Source organism: Mobula birostris, chromosome 3 (genome assembly GCF_030028105.1).
Source record: "Mobula birostris isolate sMobBir1 chromosome 3, sMobBir1.hap1, whole genome shotgun sequence".
Taxonomy (NCBI): Eukaryota; Metazoa; Chordata; class Chondrichthyes; order Myliobatiformes; family Myliobatidae; genus Mobula; species Mobula birostris.
Genome location: NC_092372.1, coordinates 224,699,738 through 224,718,974, shown reverse-complemented (window position 1 = coordinate 224,718,974; position 19,237 = coordinate 224,699,738). Strand labels below are relative to the sequence as shown.

The window sequence follows — 19,237 nt, the reverse complement described above, 5'->3', positions numbered from 1 at the left end:
TGCTGTCGGTGCTGCGCTGGAAATCGCCGCTGCCGCTTTGCGGCCCAGATTCCGGCTCTTCCTTCAGTGAGTGTCCGTCACACCCGGGCAACGGGGCCGAGCGGTTCCAGGCGTGGGGGAATGAAATTGCGCCGGCGCTCAGGCCGGAACCAAAGCGGCGGGATGTTTGGTCGTTAGGGCGGAGGGGATCGGTTTCACTGTCACCCTACGCCCTCGGCGGAAAGGTAGGGAGGGAGGCGAGGACGGGCTGCCGGCGGCGGGGGGATGGTGTTGGCGAGGGGATGGGGCTGTTACCGGCCAGGTTCGGGGGGGTGGGGGTCTTCTCTTCAGCTGAAACTTATAGAGTGTCCCGCTTTCCTGTACTTTTACTTTCGGTTTCGTTTTCCCTCCTTTTCCGGGCTTCTTGGTTTGCGTTTCATCGGTACCGAACGGGAGCCTCATGTGTGGGAGGGGAGAGGGTGTAAGGGGGGGGAGAAGGAGCAATTTGGTGGAAGATATAGATATAGGGGAGGAGGAGGAAGGGATAAGGTGAAGTGTTGGGATAGAGGAGTAGGTGAAGTTATGAATAATTGGGCCCTCCACCTCCGTCTCCTCTTCTCAAAGTTCAAAGTAAAATGTATTATCAAAGTCATCACATACAACCCGGAGATTCTTTTTCCTGCGGGTATACTCAGCAAATCTTTAGAATAGTAGCTGTAAACAGGATCAATGAAAGAGCAGGAGCAGAGAAAACAACACGGTGTAAATGCATATATAAATAACAATGAATAAGGAGAGCATGAAATAACAGGAGGGAGAGTCCTTAAAGTGAGATCACTGGTTGTGGGAACATCTCAATAGATGACTGTGGTTGTCCTCTTTCCCCCCCCCCCCTGCCCCCTCCCCCAGCCTGAGTGAGTGCCAATGGTGCAAAGATGTGTTTGTGTCCCAGCTCCCTGGTGAAGAGGGTCCATGCAAAGGGTTTTCCAAAGACATTGCAGTGTATGTTGATGAGTTGTGGACAGAGGGTCAGAAGTCTCTAAGTGCTGGAATCTGGAGCAATGTGCAGTTTGCTGGAAGAACTCAGCCAGTTAGCAGCACCTATGGAGGGATGATTCAGGTCGAAACCGTTCCCTCCACCTGAAACACTGGAATCACAGTCAGGATTAACGTCACTGACATATGTTGTGAAATTTGTTGTTACGTGGCAACAGTATGGAAGCCATGGTAGCACAATTTGGAGAGCAAGCTGTTGCCCTTGCAGTAGACTGTCCCTCCATATAATGATGAATCTAAAGGAACGGCAGAGACTGATGCGGTTTGGCATAAGGAGTTGCCAGTCTGTGTAGAAGTCACCCTAGGAGTGCCTTAGGAACTCCAGACCCATTTTCTTCCGGGGGAGGAGGGGTTTGTTCCAAAGCCTTTCCCATAAGTGGGTATAACTGAAAGGCAGTGGATATTTGAGATTAGAGTTTTCCTTCTAGATGAGCTGCTTATCACAGCTAACAAGCCCCATCTGCTTGAAGTGACTGGTTTTAAGGTACCAGTAACCTGCCTTTGCTCCTTATCCTGTCAATGGAAACGGTTCCACTGGGCTTAGTTAGCTAAGCCACATGTGAAGGCCAGAAGCTGGAATTGATTGTCAGGGCTATTTGAGACGTATACCATTAGGAACATTTAATAGGCAGTGCGAGCTTAAGTTCCTTAAGGTTGTCATAACCGGGGGATGATAGTGGGGATAAGCTCCCACTACCTATTAAATGCTCCCCAAAGGCGTGCAGCAGCAGCACATTGCAATAGATAATAAATTAAGAAAATTACAATATATATAAAATTAAGTAGCACAAAATGGAAAGCATAACAAAAAGTAGTGAGGTAGTGTTCATGAGTTTATTGTCCATTCAAAAATCTGTTGGCAGCGGGGAAGAAACTGTTCCTGAAACATTGAGTGTGTGTCTTGAGAACGGGAAAGAGTCCTCGAGCAAGCAAGAGCTTGATCTTTGCAAATGGAGTTCTGACTTGTGCATGCCTGTAGATCTGCACATTGGATTTTTTTTTTGAGGTCCAGAGGTGAGACGGGTGTGGGTTGGAAGTGTGACGTGATGGAAGCAGTGACTTTCTTCGCAAGTCCTTTTACCTATCTCTCCACGTTACGTCCATGTGATGGAAACCAGCCTGTCCTCCGTGGACTTCTTGTTGCATTGAGGTAAATCAGCCAACGTAATTGGCCCAAAACGTCGACTATACTTTTTTTTTCCATAGATGCTGCCTGGCCTGTTTGTTCCTCCAGCATTTTGTGTGTGTTGCAATGTTATCAAAAAACCCCTTCCCACCTTGGGCATTCACTCTTCTCCCCTCTCCCATCAGGCAAAAGATAGAAAAGCCCAAAAACACATACTATCAGGCTCATGGACAGCTTCTATTGAATAAGATGAACTCAACCTCACAATGGACCTGTCGTGGCCTTGCACTGTAATGTCTGCCTGCACGGCCCTTTCTCTGTAACTGTAACACTGGAGGGAAGAGCCGGTTGGGTTATGGGCCAAGTGCAGGCAACTGGGACAAGTAGAGAGTATGTTGTGGTCCACATGGACCGGTTTTACTGAAAGGGCTTGTTTCTGTGTTATATTACCCTAAGACTCTCTACTCTGCATTCTGTCTTTCCCCATGCGCTACCTCAATACACTGATAAAATGATCTGTATGGATAGCATGCAAAACAAAGTTTTCAATGTGACAGTAATAAACCAATTTAACAATTTACAAATGTATGAGGGGTGCTTGATGGCTCTGGGCCTGTCCTCACTAGAGTTTAAAAGAATGTGGGAGGGTTCTCATTGAAACCTTTTGAATATTGAAAGGCCTAGAGTGGACATAGAGAGCAATACACACAAAATGCTGGAGGAACTCAGCAGGCCAAGCAGCATCTAGGAAAAGAATACAGTTGATGTTTTGGGCCGAAACCCTAAGGCGGGACCCTTTGGAAACCTTCGGAGTCCTACCAAAGGGTTTTGGGCCAAAACGTTGTCTATACATTCTTCCAAGATGCAGCTTGGCCTGCTGAGTTCCTCCAGCATTTTGTGTTGCACGGATTTCCAGCATCTGTAGATTTTCTCTTATTTGTGAGTGGATGTAGAGAAGATGTTTCCAGGACCAGGGGCAGAGCCTCAGAATACAAGGATATCCACTTAAAACAGAAATGAAGAGGAATTTCTTTAGCCAGAGGTTGGTGAATCTGTGGAATTCAATGCCACAGATGGCTGTGGAGGCCAAGTCATTGGGTTAAACCAGAGGCTGATAGGTTCTTGAATAGTAAGGGTGTCAAAGGTTACGTGGAGAAGGCAGGGGAATGGGGTTGAGAGGGATTATGGCAGACCAGACTGGCATAATTCTGCTCCTATGTCTTTACCAATACTGCCCAATGCTCTCCATTGTAGTTCTTAATCTATAGAATCTGTAGAGGGACGGGCTCATCGTTATACTGTTCAAAGATGATGAGGGTTCCTGCCCCTTCACTGTCTCGGGCATTCACCCTCACCACTTACTGAGTAAAATAATCTTTTCCTCGTCCAGCTCACCTCTAATCCCGTATGTTTATTATGGATTTATCTGCCACCGAAAGAAAGTTATCCTCCCTGATTATAAACACAAGGGATTCTGCAGCTGCTGGAAATCCAGATCAGTGCACACACAAAATGCTGAAGGAACTCAGCAGGTCAGGCAGCATCTATGGAGATAGGTGGGCTGAGATTAGCCTTGATGAAGGGTGTTGGCCTGAAACATGGACTGTTTATTCCCCTCCATAGACGCTGCCTGACCTGCTGAGATCTCCCCGCATTTACTGTGTTCCTCTCTGATCATGGTTACTTTCCAGGTAACTCATTTTATGAGGCTTGATTACATCTTTAAAGAAAACAATTCAGATCAGGCCAGTCTTTGCTCATAATTGAAATTCTTCTGCTTTGGCAGTATCTTTACCGGTAAGGACCTCCCTAGTGCTGTAAAATCCTTGTACGTTCGTTTGGTCTAAGAAATGAAATCTCCCCCTTGTCGCCTGAGTTAGCAAGGTTAATACAGCGGGCCATCGGTTAATCGCTTATTTGGGACAACTCTTGAAGAATAAATAATTGAGAAAATAGCCAGGATTCCCTTCATTTATTTGGGAGCTATGCTGCTTAATTGGTGCAGGAAACTGTTGCCGTCCTATTCCAGTCCTATCGACCTCTTTCCTGTACTTGGGTGTTCAGAACTACACACAACAATAGCGTCATGTACAACTTCAACATAACATTCCAGAACTACACACAATACTAGCGTCATGTACAACCTCAACATAACGTTCCCCCTCCTGTACTCAGTACTCTGATTCAATGTGCCAAAAGCTTTCCTTAGGATCTTATCTACCTGTGATGTCACTTTCAAGGAATTAAAAGTGTTCCCTAAAGGCCTGCCTTTAAACCCCAGAGGCAGAGTTTAATTCCCATAAGACTGGCAGGTCCAGATCCCACTGTAAATTTTCATAGACTTTCTCACTGTCCACTACACCCCAAATCTTGGTGGTATAGTGGACGGCGATAAGTCCCTGCAAATTTTCTCTATACTCTTTCAACCTTATGGATATCCACTTACAGTTCTAGGTACAATGTGACTGGTCATGTTGACAAGGCTGTAGGGACTTGGTCATGAAATAAGTACTGGCCTTGTGGTTCTTTTTGAAATAGAGGAGGCAGAGAGGAGATTTAATGCACGAAGTTGTGAGTGACTGTAATTTTAGACATTTGACTGAAAATATATTTTTACATCCAAATATCATCTAAAACACCAGCAATATTCTTCTGAATAGCTGTACATTTGAAAGCTCAGCTCTACTTTCTGTGCAAATGCTATCTGTCTCGGCATTAAGCTTAATGCTAAACGTTTCAAGGCAAGTTTTGCCTATTGATATTCAGAAAATAATAATGCTCTCTTCTGAGATATTTCTTTCCCCACCTCCAGTTCCCTTGTTCCTCAATTCTTGATTGGAGGGCTGTGTGGGAGGGAAGGGTTAGATTGACCTTGGAGCAGGTTAAAAGGTCAGGACAACATTGGGAGTGAAGAGTCTGTAGTGTTCTATATTTTATGATTACACATTTAATATACTGGAGTTCTGTGTCTACCTCAATGCATTTTTCTGGCTGTACTCTCATTTAATGAATCTTAGGTTTGATTATGGTGATATATACATACTTTGATAATAAGTTTACTTTGACTTTGATTTAATCATTATTGCCACATTTACAAAATGGCACTCTGGCTGTTATCCAATTGTAGAGCAACCAGTTTGGTGACAAGGGATGGAAATGGTAACTGTGCCTTTGATTGTAGTTTAGTGTAAGGATGTTCTTATTAAAGAATATATTTTTTAAAAAAAATAGAAAAACCCTGAAACTTCAAAGTAGCCAAAGTAAATTTGTTTTCAAAGTACATATGTCACCATATGTATGCTGCCATGAGATTAATTTTCTTTCAGGCATTTACAGGAAAATAAAGAATTTATGAAAAACAATACATAAAGACTGACAAACAACCAATGTGCAAAAGAAGGCAAATTGTGCAAATGAAAAATAAATAATACTGAGCAAATTGGTGGTGCACAAATGGAACAGGTCAAAAGCTTTAAGTTCCTTGGGGTCAATATCACAAATAACCTGACTTGGTCCAACCAAGCAGAGTTCACTGCCAAGAAGGCCCACCAGCACCTTCACTTCCTGAGAAAGCTAAAGAAATTTGGCCTGTCCCCTAAAACCCTCACTAATTTTTATAGATGCACCGTAGAAAGCATTCTTCTAGGGTGCATCACAACCGGGTATGGAAGTTGTCCTGTCCAAGACCGGAAGAAGCTACAGAAGATCATGAACACGGCGCAGCACATCACACAAACCAATCTTCCATCTTTGGAAGTTGTCCACGAGAATGGTACCGGAGGATTGGAGGGAGGCGAATGTTGTTCCCTTGTTCAAAAAAGGTAGTAGGGATAGTCCAGGTAATTATGGACCAGTGAGCCTTACGTCTGTGGTGGGAAAGCTGTTGGAAAAGATTCTTAGAGATAGGATCTGTAGGCATTTAGAGAATCATGGTCTGATCAGGGACAGTCAGCATGGCTTTGTGAAGGGCAGACCGTGTCTGACAAGCCTGATAGAGTTCTTTGAGGAGATGACCAGGCATATAGATGAGGGTAGTGCAGTGGATGTGATCTATATGGATTTTAGTAAGGCATTTGACAAGGTTCCACACGGTAAGCTTATTCATAAAGTCAGAAGGCATGGGATCCAGGGAAGTTTGGCCAGGTGGATTCAGAATTGGCTTGCCTGCAGAAGGCAGAAGGTCGTGGTGGAGGGAGTACATTCAGATTGAAGGATTGTGACTAGTGGTGTCCCACAAGGATTGGTTCTGGGACCTCTACTTTTCGTGATTTTTATTAACGACCTGGATGTGGGGGAGAAGGGTGGGTTGGCAAGTTTGCAGACGGCACAAAGGTTGGTGGTGTTGTAGATAGTGTAGAGGATTGTCAAAGATTGCAGAGAGACATTGATAGGATATAGAAGTGGGCTGAGAAGTGGCAGATGGAGTTCAACCTGGAGAAGTGTGAGATGGTACACTTTGGAAGGACAAACTCCAAGGCAGGGTACAAAGTAAATGGCAGGATACTTGGTAGTGTGGAGGAGCAGAGGGATCTGGGGGTACATGTCCACAGATCCCTGAAAGTTGCCTCACAGGTAGATAGGGTAGTTAAGAAAGTTTATGGGTTGTTAGCTTTCATAAGTCGAGGGATAGGGTTTAAGAGTCACGAAGTAATGATGCAGCTCCATAAAACTCTGGTTAGGCCACACTTGGAGTACTGTGTCCAGTTCTGGTCGCCTCACTATGGGAAGGATGTGGAAGCATTGGAAAGGGTACAGAGGAGATTTACCAGGATGTTGCCTGGTTTAGAGAGTATGGATTATGATCAGAGATTAAGGGAGCTAGGGCTTTACTCTTTGGAGAGAAGGAGGATGAGAGGAGACATGATAGAGGTGTACAAGATAATAAGAGGAATAGATAGAATGGATAGCCAGCGCCTCTTCCCCAGGGCACCACTGCTCAATACAAGTGGACATGGCTTTAAGGTAAGGGGTGGGAAGTTCAAGGGGGATATTGGAGGAAGGTTTTTTACTCAGAGAGTGGTTGGTGTGTGGAATGCACTGCCTGAGTCAGTGGTGGAGGCAGATACACTCGTGAAGTTTAAGAGACTACTAGACAGGTATATGGAGGAACTTAAGGTGGGGGGTTATATGGGAGGCAGGGTTTGAGGGTCGGCACAACATTGTGGGCCGAAGGGCCTGTAATGTGCTGTACTGTTCTATGTTCTATATTCTATGGACTCACTTTACACCGCATGCTGTCCGAGCAGTGCTGCCAGGATAATCAAGGACACGACCCACCCAGCCAACACACTTTTCGTCCCTCTTCCCTCGGGGAGAAGGCTCAGGAGCATAGAAACCATAGAAAAACTACAGCACAGAAACAGGCCTTTTGTCCCTTCTTGGCTGTGCCGAACCATTTTCTGCCTAGTCCCACTGGCCTGCACGTGGACCATATCCCTCCATACATCTCCCATCCATGTACCTGTCCAATTTATTCTTAAATGTTAAAAAAGAACCCGCATTTACCACCTCATCTGGCAGCTCATTCCATAGTCCCACCACTCTCTGTGTGAAGAAGCCCCCCCCCATGTTCCCTTTAGACTCCGCCCCCCCCCACCCTTAACCCATGTCCTCTGGTTTTTTTTCTCCCCTTGCCTCAGTGGAAAAAGCCTGCTTGCATTCACTCTATCTATACCCATCATAATTTTATATACCTCTATCAAATCTCCCCTCATTCTTCTACACTACAGGGAATAAAGTCCTAACCTATTCAACCTTTCTCTGTAACTGAGTTTCTCAAGTCCCGGCAACATCCTTGTAAACCTTCTCTGCACTCTTTCAACCTTATTTATATCCTTCCTGTAATTTGGTGACCAAAACTGAAGCAATACTCTAGATTCAGCCTCACCAATGCCTTATACAACCTCATCATAACATTCCAGCTCTTATACTCAATACTTTGATTAATAAAGGCCAATGTACCAAAAGCTCTCTTTACGACCCTATCTACCTGTGACGCTACTTTTAGGGAATTTTGTATCTGTATTCCCAGATACCTCTGTTCCACTGCACTCCCCAGTGCCTTACCATTAACCCTGTATGTTCTACCTTGGTTTGTTCTTCCAACGTGCAATACCTCACACTTGTCTGTATTAAACTCCATCTACCATTTTTCAGCCCATTTTTCCAGCTGGTCCAAGTCCCTCTGCAGGCTCTGAAAACCTTCCTCACTGTCTACTACACCTCCAATCTTTGTATCATCAGTAAATTTGCTGATCCAATTTACCACATTATCATCCAGATCATTGATATAGATGACAAATAACAATGGACCCAGCACTGATCCCTGTGGCACACCACAAGTCACAGGCATCCACTCGGAGAAGCAATTCTCTACTACCACTCTTTGGCTTCTTCCATTGAGCCAATGTCTAATCCAATTTACCACCTCTCCATGTATACCTAGTGACTGAATTTTCCTAACTAACCTCCCATGCGGGACCTTGTCAAAGGCCTTACTGAAGTCCATGTAGACAATATCCACTGCCTTCCCTTCATCCACTTTCCTGGTAACCTCGTCGAAAAACTCCAACAGATTGGTCAAACATGACCTACCACGCACAAAGCCATGTTGACTCTCCCTAATAAGTCCCTGTCTATCCAAATGCTTGTAGGTTCTGTCTCTTAGTACTCCCTCCAATAACTTACCTACTACCAACATTAAACTTACCGGCCTATAATTTCCCGGATTACTTTTCGATCTTTTTTTAAACAACGGAACAACATGAGCCACTCTCCAATCCTCCGGCACCTCACCTGTAGACAGCGACATTTTAAATATTTCTGCCAGGGCCCTTGCAATTTCAACACTAGTCTCCTTTAAGGTCCGAGGGAACACCCTGTCAGGTCCCGGGGATTTATCCACTTTAATTTTCCTCAAGACAGCAAGCACCTGCTTTTTTTCAATCTGTACAGTTTCCATGATCTCACTACTTGTTCCCCTTAACTCCATAGACTTAATGCCAGTTTCCTTAGTAAATACAGACGCAAAAAACCTATTTAAGATCTCCCCCATTTCCTTTGGTTCGGCACATAGCCGACCACTCTGATCTTCAAGAGGACCAATTTTATCCCTTATGATCCTTTTGCTCTTAATATACCTGTAAAAGCTCTTTGGATTATCCTTCACTTTTACTGCCAAGGCAACCTCGTGTCTTTTAGCCCTCCTGATTTCTTTCTTAAGTATTTTCTTGCACTTCTTATACTCCTCAAGCACCTTATTTATTCCCTGTTTGCTATACATGTCATACAACTCCCTCTTCTTCTTTATCAGAGTTGCAATATCCCTTGAGAACCAAGGTTCTGTATTCCTATTCACTTTGCCTTTAATCCTGACAGGAACATACAAACTCTGCACTCTCAAAATTTCTCCTTTGAAGGCTTCCCACCTACCGATCACACCTTTGCCAGAGAACAACCTGTCCCAATCCATGCTTTTTAGATCCTTTCTCATTTCTTCAAATTTGGCCGCCTTCCAGTTCAGAACCTCAACCCTAGGACCAGATCTATCCTTGTCCATGATCAAGTTGAAACTAATGGTGTTATGATCACTGGAACCAAAGTGCTCCCCTACACAGACTTCCATCACTTGTCCTAACTCGTTTCCTAACAGGAGATCAAATATTGCATCCCTTCTAGTTGGTCCCTCTATATATTGATTTAGGAAACTTTCCTGAACACATTTTACAAACTCTTAACCATCTAGACCCCTAACAGTACGGGAGTCCCAATCAATATGTGGAAAATTAAAATCCCCTACCACCACAACTTTATGTTTCCTGCAGTTGCCTGCTATCTCTCTGCAGATTTGCTCTTCCAATTCTCGTTGACTATTGGATGGTCTGTAATACAATCCCACTAATGTGGCCATACCTTTCCTATTTCTCAGCTCCACCCATAAGGACTCAGTAGACAAGCCCTCTAATCTGTCCTGCTTGAGCACTGCTGTAATATTTTCCCTAACAAGCAATGCTACTCCCCCACCTTTCATTCTTCTGCCTTGATCACATCTGAAACATCAGAACCCTGGAATATTAAGCTGCCAGTCCTGCCCCTCCTGTAGCCAAGTTTCACTAATTGCTATAACGTCATGATTCCACGTGTCAATCCACGCTCTCAACTCATCCGCCTTCCCCGCAATACTCCTAGCATTGAAATATATACACCTCAGAAGATTTTTGCCACCACTCACAACCTTTCTATTAGCGGATTTGCTTGAACTTTTAACATCATTCATTTTCACCCCAGCCACACTGTTAGCTCTGGCACTCTGGTTCCCATCCCCCTGCAAATCTAGTTTAAAGCCTCTGCACAAACAAACCTCCCTGAAAGGATATTGGTCCCCCTGTAGTTCAAGTGTAACCCGTCTCTCTTGTACAGGTCCCACCTGCCCCAGAAGAGGTCCCAATGATCCTGAAATCTGAAACCCTGCCCCCTACACCAGTTCCTCAGCCACTTGTTCATCCTCCAGAGCATCCTATTCCTACCCTCACTGGCACGTAGCACAGGTAGCAATCCTGAGATTACCACCCTGGAGGTCCTGCTTTTCAACTTCCTACCAAGCTCTCTATACTCACTCTCCAGGACCTCCTCACTCTTCCTTGCTATGTCATTGGTACCGATGTGCACCACGACATCTGGCTGATCACCCTCCCACTTCAGAATGTCATGCAAGCGATCAGAGACATCCTTGACCCTGGCACCCGGGAGGCAACAAACCATCCTGGATTCTCTGTCACGACCACAGAACCTCCTATCTGCACCTCTAACTATCGAGTCCCCTATCACTACCGCTCTCCTCTTTTTCCACCCTCCCTTCTGCACTGCAGAGCCAGACTCAGTGCCAGAGATCCGGCTACTGCAGCTAGTCCCAGGTAAGTCATCCCCCCTAACAGTATCCAATGCGGTATACTTGTTGAGGGGAATGGCCACAGGGGAACCCTGCTCTGCCTGCCCTTTCCTCTTCCCTTGCCTGACAGTGACCCAATTTCCTGTCCTCTGCTCCTTTGGCGTAACTACCTCCCTGTAGCTACTATCTATAATCTCCTCATTCTCCCGAATGATCTGGAGGTCATCCAGCTCCTGCTCCAGTTCCCTAACGCGGTTTGTTAGGAGCTGCGGCTGGATGCACTTCTTGCAGGTGTCATTGTCAGGGACACCGGAGGGCTCCTTGACTTCTGACATCCTGCAAGAGGAGCATTCCAACATCCTGCCTGGCATTCTCTCTACTCTAAGCAATCTGAACAAAAAAACTTACCGGAACCTACCCTGGCCTCTGCCTGTTTTCGCTGAAGCCTGTTGAGCCAAAGCCGTCCCAGTCTGACTCAGTCCACTCCGACGATGGCCATTGTATATGGCGGTCTGTTTTTAAACCTTGGCGCGCTACGTCACGCGCCTGGGCAGTGCAGACCCTTCTCCCCGAGCAGTGTTTTAAAAAAAAACGACTTTTTCTACCCGAGTTCTTCACTCCCCGAGTTCTTCACTCCCTTCTCAGCTGCTTGCTTCGACTGAAACAAGAACCGTTGAAAATATTGAAGCTTGAAGACTCGTACGGCCAGATTTGGGAACAGCTTCTTTCCAACTGTGATAAGACTGCTGATTGGATCCTGACCCGGATCTGGGCTGTACCCTCCAAATATCCGGACCTGCTGCTCATTTTTTTTGCACTATCTTACTTTCCCTTTTCTATTTTCTATTTATGATTTATAATTTAAATTTTTAATATTTACTATTGATTTGTAATCCAGGGAGCGTGAAGCGCAGAATCAAATATCGCTGTGATGATTGTACGCTCTAGTATCAATTGTTTGGCGACAATAAAGTAAAGTGGTGGTGTGGGACCTGAAACTCCTGAATCTCCTTCCTGATGGTAGTAACCTGTTTATGAGGGCAAGTTCGTAAGTGCAGGTGTTGGGAATTTCCCACTTTGCTGTTGGCTGAGCAAGAAGTCCAATGTCAGCACAGCTCTGAAATAGCTCCAAAGTTCAGCTAGTGAGCTGGAGAGTTCCACTTTCAGTCTTGCTGGACCTGCTGCTATGAAGGTATGTGGTAAACAAATGGGATTTCCCAGCAATATGCATTCCTGTACCCAGTCCATTTCAGCCAAAGCCCTCACCACCACTGAACAGATTTACAGTGAGCACTACCACAAGAAAGCAGCGTCCAACATAAGGAACCCCCCCACCCCCCCCAACCATCCAGGCCATGTTACCATTGGGGGAAAAACGTACAGGAGCCTTGGGTCGTTTTAATAAGCAGATATTCTTAGTAATACTTTTTATTATTTGCACAATTTGTCTTTTGCACATTGTTTGTCAGTCTTTGTTATGTGTAGTTTTTCACGCATTCTATTGTATCGCTTTGTTTTTCATAAATGCCTGCAAGAAATTAAATCTCATGATAGTACCATGTATTCCGGTTAATTGGGACACCTTGGGACCAGTACATTTTGCTGAACTAAACAGCTGCCCCAATTAGCCAGTTTCATGGAAGTAGTTTAAAAAGGTATAAAAAAAAAGACAAAAGTTACAAATTATGTACCTAAAATGAGATACAGAACAAATTAGAACACTATCAATACTACTACAGTACTATAAAACTGTGCATTAGTTCCTAATACATATCGATAGAGGAATTTATCTGTGCCACGTTCTTTTGACTGCAACTGAACAAGATCAACGCAGACACCTTCATACGATGCTATCGATGACTGCATGCTCAAATCTTTGTTTTCATTGTAATATTCAATATGATTGCCAGTACCTTCAAATTCTTTGTAGTTTTTAACTTATTGAAGAAGTGAAATTATTTCATTTTCACTTCTGGTCATTTCTGGCATCTGCAAGCCTGTGTGCTTCAAACTGCAGTGAGCAAAACCATTCTAAATCATCTTACTGCTAGTTTCTCGCCAACTGTCAGTGATAAGAATCGCTGCTTTTTGAACACAAACATGCTTAACTGATGCGATTTGAAAACTGTTTGCTCAAAGCATGATATAGTGTCTAATGGCCACACAAGTGCATGTGACTGATACTAGTTAGAAGCTACACATGCCCTTACGCTTCCTCCCTCACCACCATTCAGGGCCCCAAACAGTCCTTCCAGGTGAGGTGACACTTCACCTGTGAGTTGGCTGGGGTGATATACTGCGCCCGGTGCTCCCGATGTGGCCTTCTATACATTGGCGAGACCCGACGCAGACTGGGAGATCGCTTTGCTGAACACCTACGCTCTGTCCGCCAGAGAAAGCAGGATCTCCCAGTGGCCACACATTTTAATTCCACAACCCATTCCCATTCTGACATGTCTATCCACGGCCTCCTCTACTGTAAAGATGAAGCCACACTCAGGTTGGAGGAACAACACCTTATATTCCGTCTGGGTAGCCTCCAACCTGATGGCATGAACATCAACTTCTCTAACTTGCGCTAATTCCCCACCTCCCCCTCGTACCCCATCCGTTATTTATTTTTATACACACATTCTTTCTCTCACTCTCCTTTTTCTCCCTCTGACTATACCCCTTGCCCATCCTCTGGTTCCCCCCCCCCTTGTCTTTCTCCCCGGACCTCCTGTCCCATGATCCTCTCGTATCCCCTTTTGCCAATCACCTGTTCAGCTCTTGGCTCCATCCCTCCCCCTCCTGTCGTCTCCTATCATTTTGGATCTCTCCCTCCCCCTCCAACTTTTAAATCTCTTACTAACTCTTCCTTCATTTAGTCCTGACGAAGGGTCTCGGCCTGAAACGTCGACTGTACCTCTTCCTAGAGATGCTGCCTGGCCTGCTGCGTTCACCAGCAACTTTGATGTGTGTTGCTAGTTAGAAGCTGTTGGGCAACCGTCTCCTGGTCCAATTAAGTGGCAAAGTGACCCAAGTAAACAAAGGGAATCCCAGCTATTTTCTCAATTCATTTTTGTTCTTTGAGTTGTCCCAAGTAAGCAGCTGCCACTGATTAATTGATGGCCCAATTAACAGGATCCACTGTATATGGTATCAAGGGTCAACTTTATTCACCACATACTCTTACGTGTCTTAGGAATTTGTTGTGTTGGTCTGGGCACAACATTCAACAATAATAAAGAATAGTATAAATTAAATTTAGAGGTTAACATATGGATATGGGGTAATTTGTCCCCATAATTACATAAATAGCATCTATTTACAATGTAAACAGCATTGTAGAAAGTTTTTAAAGTGTATACAGTTCAGTGACGAGTGATAGGGGGGTGGGTGTTTACTAGGAAATATTTAATCAAGGTTTATGAGTACTTTGATAATAAAATAGCTTGATTGGACTAAATTCACCCATGTGCTGGTGTGCCTTCCGGTTTACGATGAAAGGGATTTCCCCATTTCCCAAAAAGATCAATCACTTACCAGTTCCTGGTTCACCAAAGGTTTTTTTGTTGAGGGAGTTTCTTGCTTTTTATGCCCCAATTGTTTTTTTTGTTGTGTGAAATAGCCTGCATTGAGGTTGGACTGGAATGTGCTTGGTGTAACTGAGCTGCCATTCTCTAAAACTAATCTCACAATGTGGGCTATTTTTAAATCAATGAGGATGAGAGCCAGTGTTCAGTCCAGTCTGAATCTTTGAATCTCCTACTGCCTGTGTTTGACTGGTCTCCCTCTCCCTCTCTGCTGCCAGAGGAAGATGCAGGAGTCTGGAGTCGTGGGCAAGGATTGATTAGCGCGGTTTGAAGATTGGACTCATTTTTAGAGGATTCTGTAGTTCATGGTATCTGCGTTTCTGGTTTCTCCTTTTTTTTTAAAAAAAAAATTGCTATTTTGCGTGATTTTGATTGGCCTGTAGTCAACGAAGGATATGCACAGCGCTAAATTAAACTCAACTAAACCAAACATTCAGAGACTGTTTCAAGGACTCTGTGAGTTAATGTTTTTTATTCTGCGTCTTAGAATTGAACCTGGGTCAATGTCGCTGTAATAGCATTAAACTAACCACCCCACTACCATGGTACCTCCTTATCTCCGTTCTAAAGGGATGTCCTTCTATTCTGAGGCTGTGCTTTCCGGTCCTAGACTCCTCTACTATCCAAGTCTATCTCAGCCTTTCAATATTCGTTATGATTTTGCATTTTATCTTTTACCTGCACTGCACTCTTTTGGTAGGTTTTACACACTATTCTGCCTAGATATTGTTTTCCAATCTATATGGGCCTTTCAATATTATTGTGTTCTTTAGCTGCATTATGCTGTCCATCTTCAACAGGCAGTATTGGGATTTCAAATGGCAGCAAAGAGAGCCTTTTGACTAACTTGTCACCACCCTTAGTGTCACAGGAAGCCAAGATGGGGGAGCAACGTTTGAGTGATGATTGGGTGTTGGAGGTGTGTGGCATCGAAAACACACCCGATGACGTTCTCACCTTGTACTTCGAGTCCAAGCGACGCTCAGGGGGAGGAGCCATTTCACACATCAATCGGGAAGGAGACCGTGCTGTGATCACCTTCGAGGACCCGGCAGGTGAAATGCCGAGGAGAGGAGTTCAGGAGGCGGAGATGTGGAACGGGGTTGTTGGATAGTAGGCAAAAATGGTGTACGCATGGGAGAAGTGAGATCAGAGTAAAAAGTCAAGCTGTGGTCAAATATCGGTTCTTGTTGGATGTGGGAACAGACTTCAGGGACTGACCCACAAACACAAGGGACTCTGCATATGCTGGAAATCTTGAGCTGGAGGAACTTCGCAGGCAGAATCGCCTTAAAATTATGCTCCCTGGTATTAGTCATTTCCACCCTGGGAGGAAAGAGTGCTGGTTCTCTGTTCTATGTTTCCCCAGGCAGAAATGGCTAATATGAGGGGGCAAAATTTTAAGGAGATTGGAGGGGCTTGCTTTGGTGCCAACATAGTAAGTTGAGGGCATGCTGACACCTATTAATGTACATCTTTAGAATGTGGCAGGAAACTGGAGCATGGGATGAACATACAAACATTGAGATTATTATCGTATACATAAGTACACAGATGCACATCACATCTTCACAGGCATATAGCATCAGGTAAGCAGCATTTGCAACCAAAGCATATAATACATACAATTTTTACAAGAAAGAACATGAGGGCAGTGCTGTAGTATAATAGTTACTGTAAAACTTCACAATGCCAGCAATCAGAAGAACAGAGCTCAATTTCTGCTGCTGTCTGTAATGAGGTAGTATGTTATCTCCAGGTGCTCGGGCTTCTCCCGGCTTTGCAAAAAGATGTATCATTAGAGTTAGTAAGTTGTGGGCATGCTACGTTGGTGCTGGAAGCGTGGTGACAGTTGCGGGCTGCCCTCGGCGCATTTGACAAGTGAGGCATTTCACTATGTTTCCGTGTAGCTCTGATAAATAAAGGGGATCTTAAATCCAAGTCCATTTGAATGCAAAGCGGTCATAGTGCTGCTAAGCTGTAGTGATTAGGGTTGTGCTGGATGGTTCATGGGTAGTTGTAGGGGATTACGAGGTTAATGTAGGCAAATGGGTTCAGTGAAGGTGGATATTGCAGTCAGCATGGATGAGCTGGGCTGAAAGGACTTGTTTATGTGCTGTACAATTCTGATTCTCCATTCCATCCTGAGGTGTCCCCTCTTCTTACTGGTTACAGATGCTCAGCAAGTTTTGTCAAAGCCAGAGCACACATTCCAAGACTTCAGGTTCATTGTGAAGAAAGCTCCACCACCCGATCCGAGAGCCCTCCTGATACGCAACCTGGGCACGGAGGTTTCAGATGACATCCTGTCGCTCTTCGTGGACTATATCACAGGGATAGACAGTGATCAGTTCACAATGCACTTCAGCCCAGACAGGACACAAGTGCTTGTTCACTTCCAGGAAGCATTGTGTACAGAGGGTAAGTGTATCAATAAGAGTGGACTCCGGTAACACTGAACGCCTGCCTTTAAACCCCAGGTTCAATTCCCATAAGACCAGACATTGAATTTGAATTCTGTTCTTAACAAAAAACCCCTGGAAAATTGGAGTCATCATGTACTTGCGGAACTGTTTTCCTGTCAAGGCCCATCAACCCGCACCTGGATCATAGCTCCCCATATGCCTCCCATCTCCTGAATACTTTGTTATCCCTACGGAGCCAAACAGCTTTCATCACATCAGAATCATTCCAGTACATCGGTGCATTGAGGAAGGACATGGAATTGGTATTGGAGTTGCTTTATTATTGTCACATGTACGAAGTTACAATGAAAAGCTTGTCTTAGACATTGTTCATACAGAAAAGATCATTACACAGTGCGTTAAGGTAGAACAAGGTAAAACAATAATGCAGAATGAAGTGTAACACTTACTGAGAAAGTGCAGTTCAGGCAGACAATAAGGTGCAAGGTCATAATGAGGTAGATGTGAGGTCAAGATGCATCTTATCATACAATAGGTCCATTCAAAAGCCTTATAACAGCAGGACTGAAGGTGTCCTTGAGCCTTGTGTGTGCTTTTCAGGCCTTTATATCTTCTGCCTGATGGAAGAGGGAAGAGAAGAGAAATTGTCTGGGTTGGAGGGATCTTTGATTATGTTGGCTGCTTTACTGAAGCAGCGCAAAATGTAGTCGGGTATCACTGAGGCATGGCTGGTTCCTGTGACACACTGAGCTCCGTCCACAACTTGCTGAGTTTTCTTGTGGTCTTGGGCAGAGCAGTTGCCATGATGCATCTGGACAGACGAGGTAATCTGCAGATGCTGGAAATCCAAGCAACACACACAAGATGCTAGAGGAACTCAGCAGGCCAGGCAGCAACTATGGAAAAGAGTAGTCGACATTTCAGGCCGAGACCTGGAGAGAAAAAGATGAGCAGATTTAAATCTGCTCCTCATCTTTTTTCTGCGGCCCTGCTGAAGTGTCTCGGCCTGAAACGTCAAATGCATCTGGATGTCTTGTTTTCCATGTTGTGCTTGTAAAAATAAATAAATAAATAAATAAATAAATAAATAAAATGATTGGTGAGATTCAATGAGGAAATGCCAAATTTCTTCCTCCGCCTGAGGAGGTAGAGGCTCGGGCACTTTCTTGGCCATAGCGTCTGTGTTGCTAGACCAGAGCAAGTTATTGGTGATGTTCACACCTAATCTGAAGTAAGCTGATGATGATAACAGTGATTACAGTGATGTTGAAATGATTTAGCTGTGACACATGTCCGTCACTCTGGGACATTCCCTCTTCACCCAGTCTTGGTCATGTGTGATTTGAGTCCCGGTTACTAAGTGCTCCTGAACTTACCCAGCAAGCTCCTCAGTCACATCTGGTAAACATGTCACCATTGATGTGGTCAGAGGGCTTGGTTCCGCACCGTGTGACTGCATGATGAGGGGTCAGCGGTGAATGTCGGGGGGGGGGGTGTTCTCAGACTTCTGTACCTCTTCATTGACGCTGGCAACGAGAAGAAGGTGTGTCGTGGGAGGTGCCGGTTCTTGATGATGGATGCTGCCTTCTTGAGATGCCACCTTAGAGATGTCCTTGATGGTTGGTGGTGGGGGGAAGGCTCGTGCCCATGATGGAGCTGGCTAATCTTTATAGGTTAATGGAAGAAGGGGGTTTAGAGGGGGTCTGAGGAAGGATTTTTTCACCCAGAGGGTGATTGGAATCTGGAACACACAGCTTGAGGAGGAGGTGGAGACAGAGAGCTTCATACAAGAAGTAACTAAATGAGAATGGGCAGAGAAGCTTATGGACACATGGAACGCTAGAGGGACTCGGCAAGTCAGGCAGCATCTACGAAGGGAAATAAACAGTCTACGTTTTGGGCCGAGACCCTTCATCGGGTTATGGACTAGATCAGTGGTCCCCAACCACAGGGCCGCAAAGCATGCGCTACCGGGCCACGAGGAAACGGTATGATTTGGTGATATGAGTCAGCTGCACCTTTCCTCATTCCCTGTCACGCCCACTGCTGAGCTTGAACGCACACGAGGTCATTATCCGCGTGTCATCCATGTCAGCGTGGGAAGGAGATCAACTCCTCGAGCTTGCAAATGATGACGGGCTGAAAAGTGTGTTTGACATAACATCTCTGCCAGCATTCTGGATGA

The 19,237-nt window shown here is 44.9% G+C and overlaps 1 protein-coding gene across 2 annotated transcripts in view; it reads left to right on the top strand.

The window, feature by feature from the left end:
- The window catches only part of parp10 (poly(ADP-ribose) polymerase family member 10), a 58,148-nt gene continuing 38,911 nt past the window's right edge, over positions 1 to 19,237 (top strand). Inside the window, exons 1-3 of one of the 2 annotated variants that reach the window (XM_072254245.1) lie at positions 1 to 224; positions 15,490 to 15,681; positions 16,802 to 17,047. In XM_072254245.1, the coding sequence (XP_072110346.1) occupies positions 15,507 to 15,681; positions 16,802 to 17,047 (421 nt within the window). In that variant the 5' untranslated portion in view covers positions 1 to 224; positions 15,490 to 15,506. The remainder of the gene's footprint in view (positions 225 to 15,489; positions 15,682 to 16,801; positions 17,048 to 19,237) is intronic. The other variant, XM_072254244.1, reaches the window with a different exon arrangement.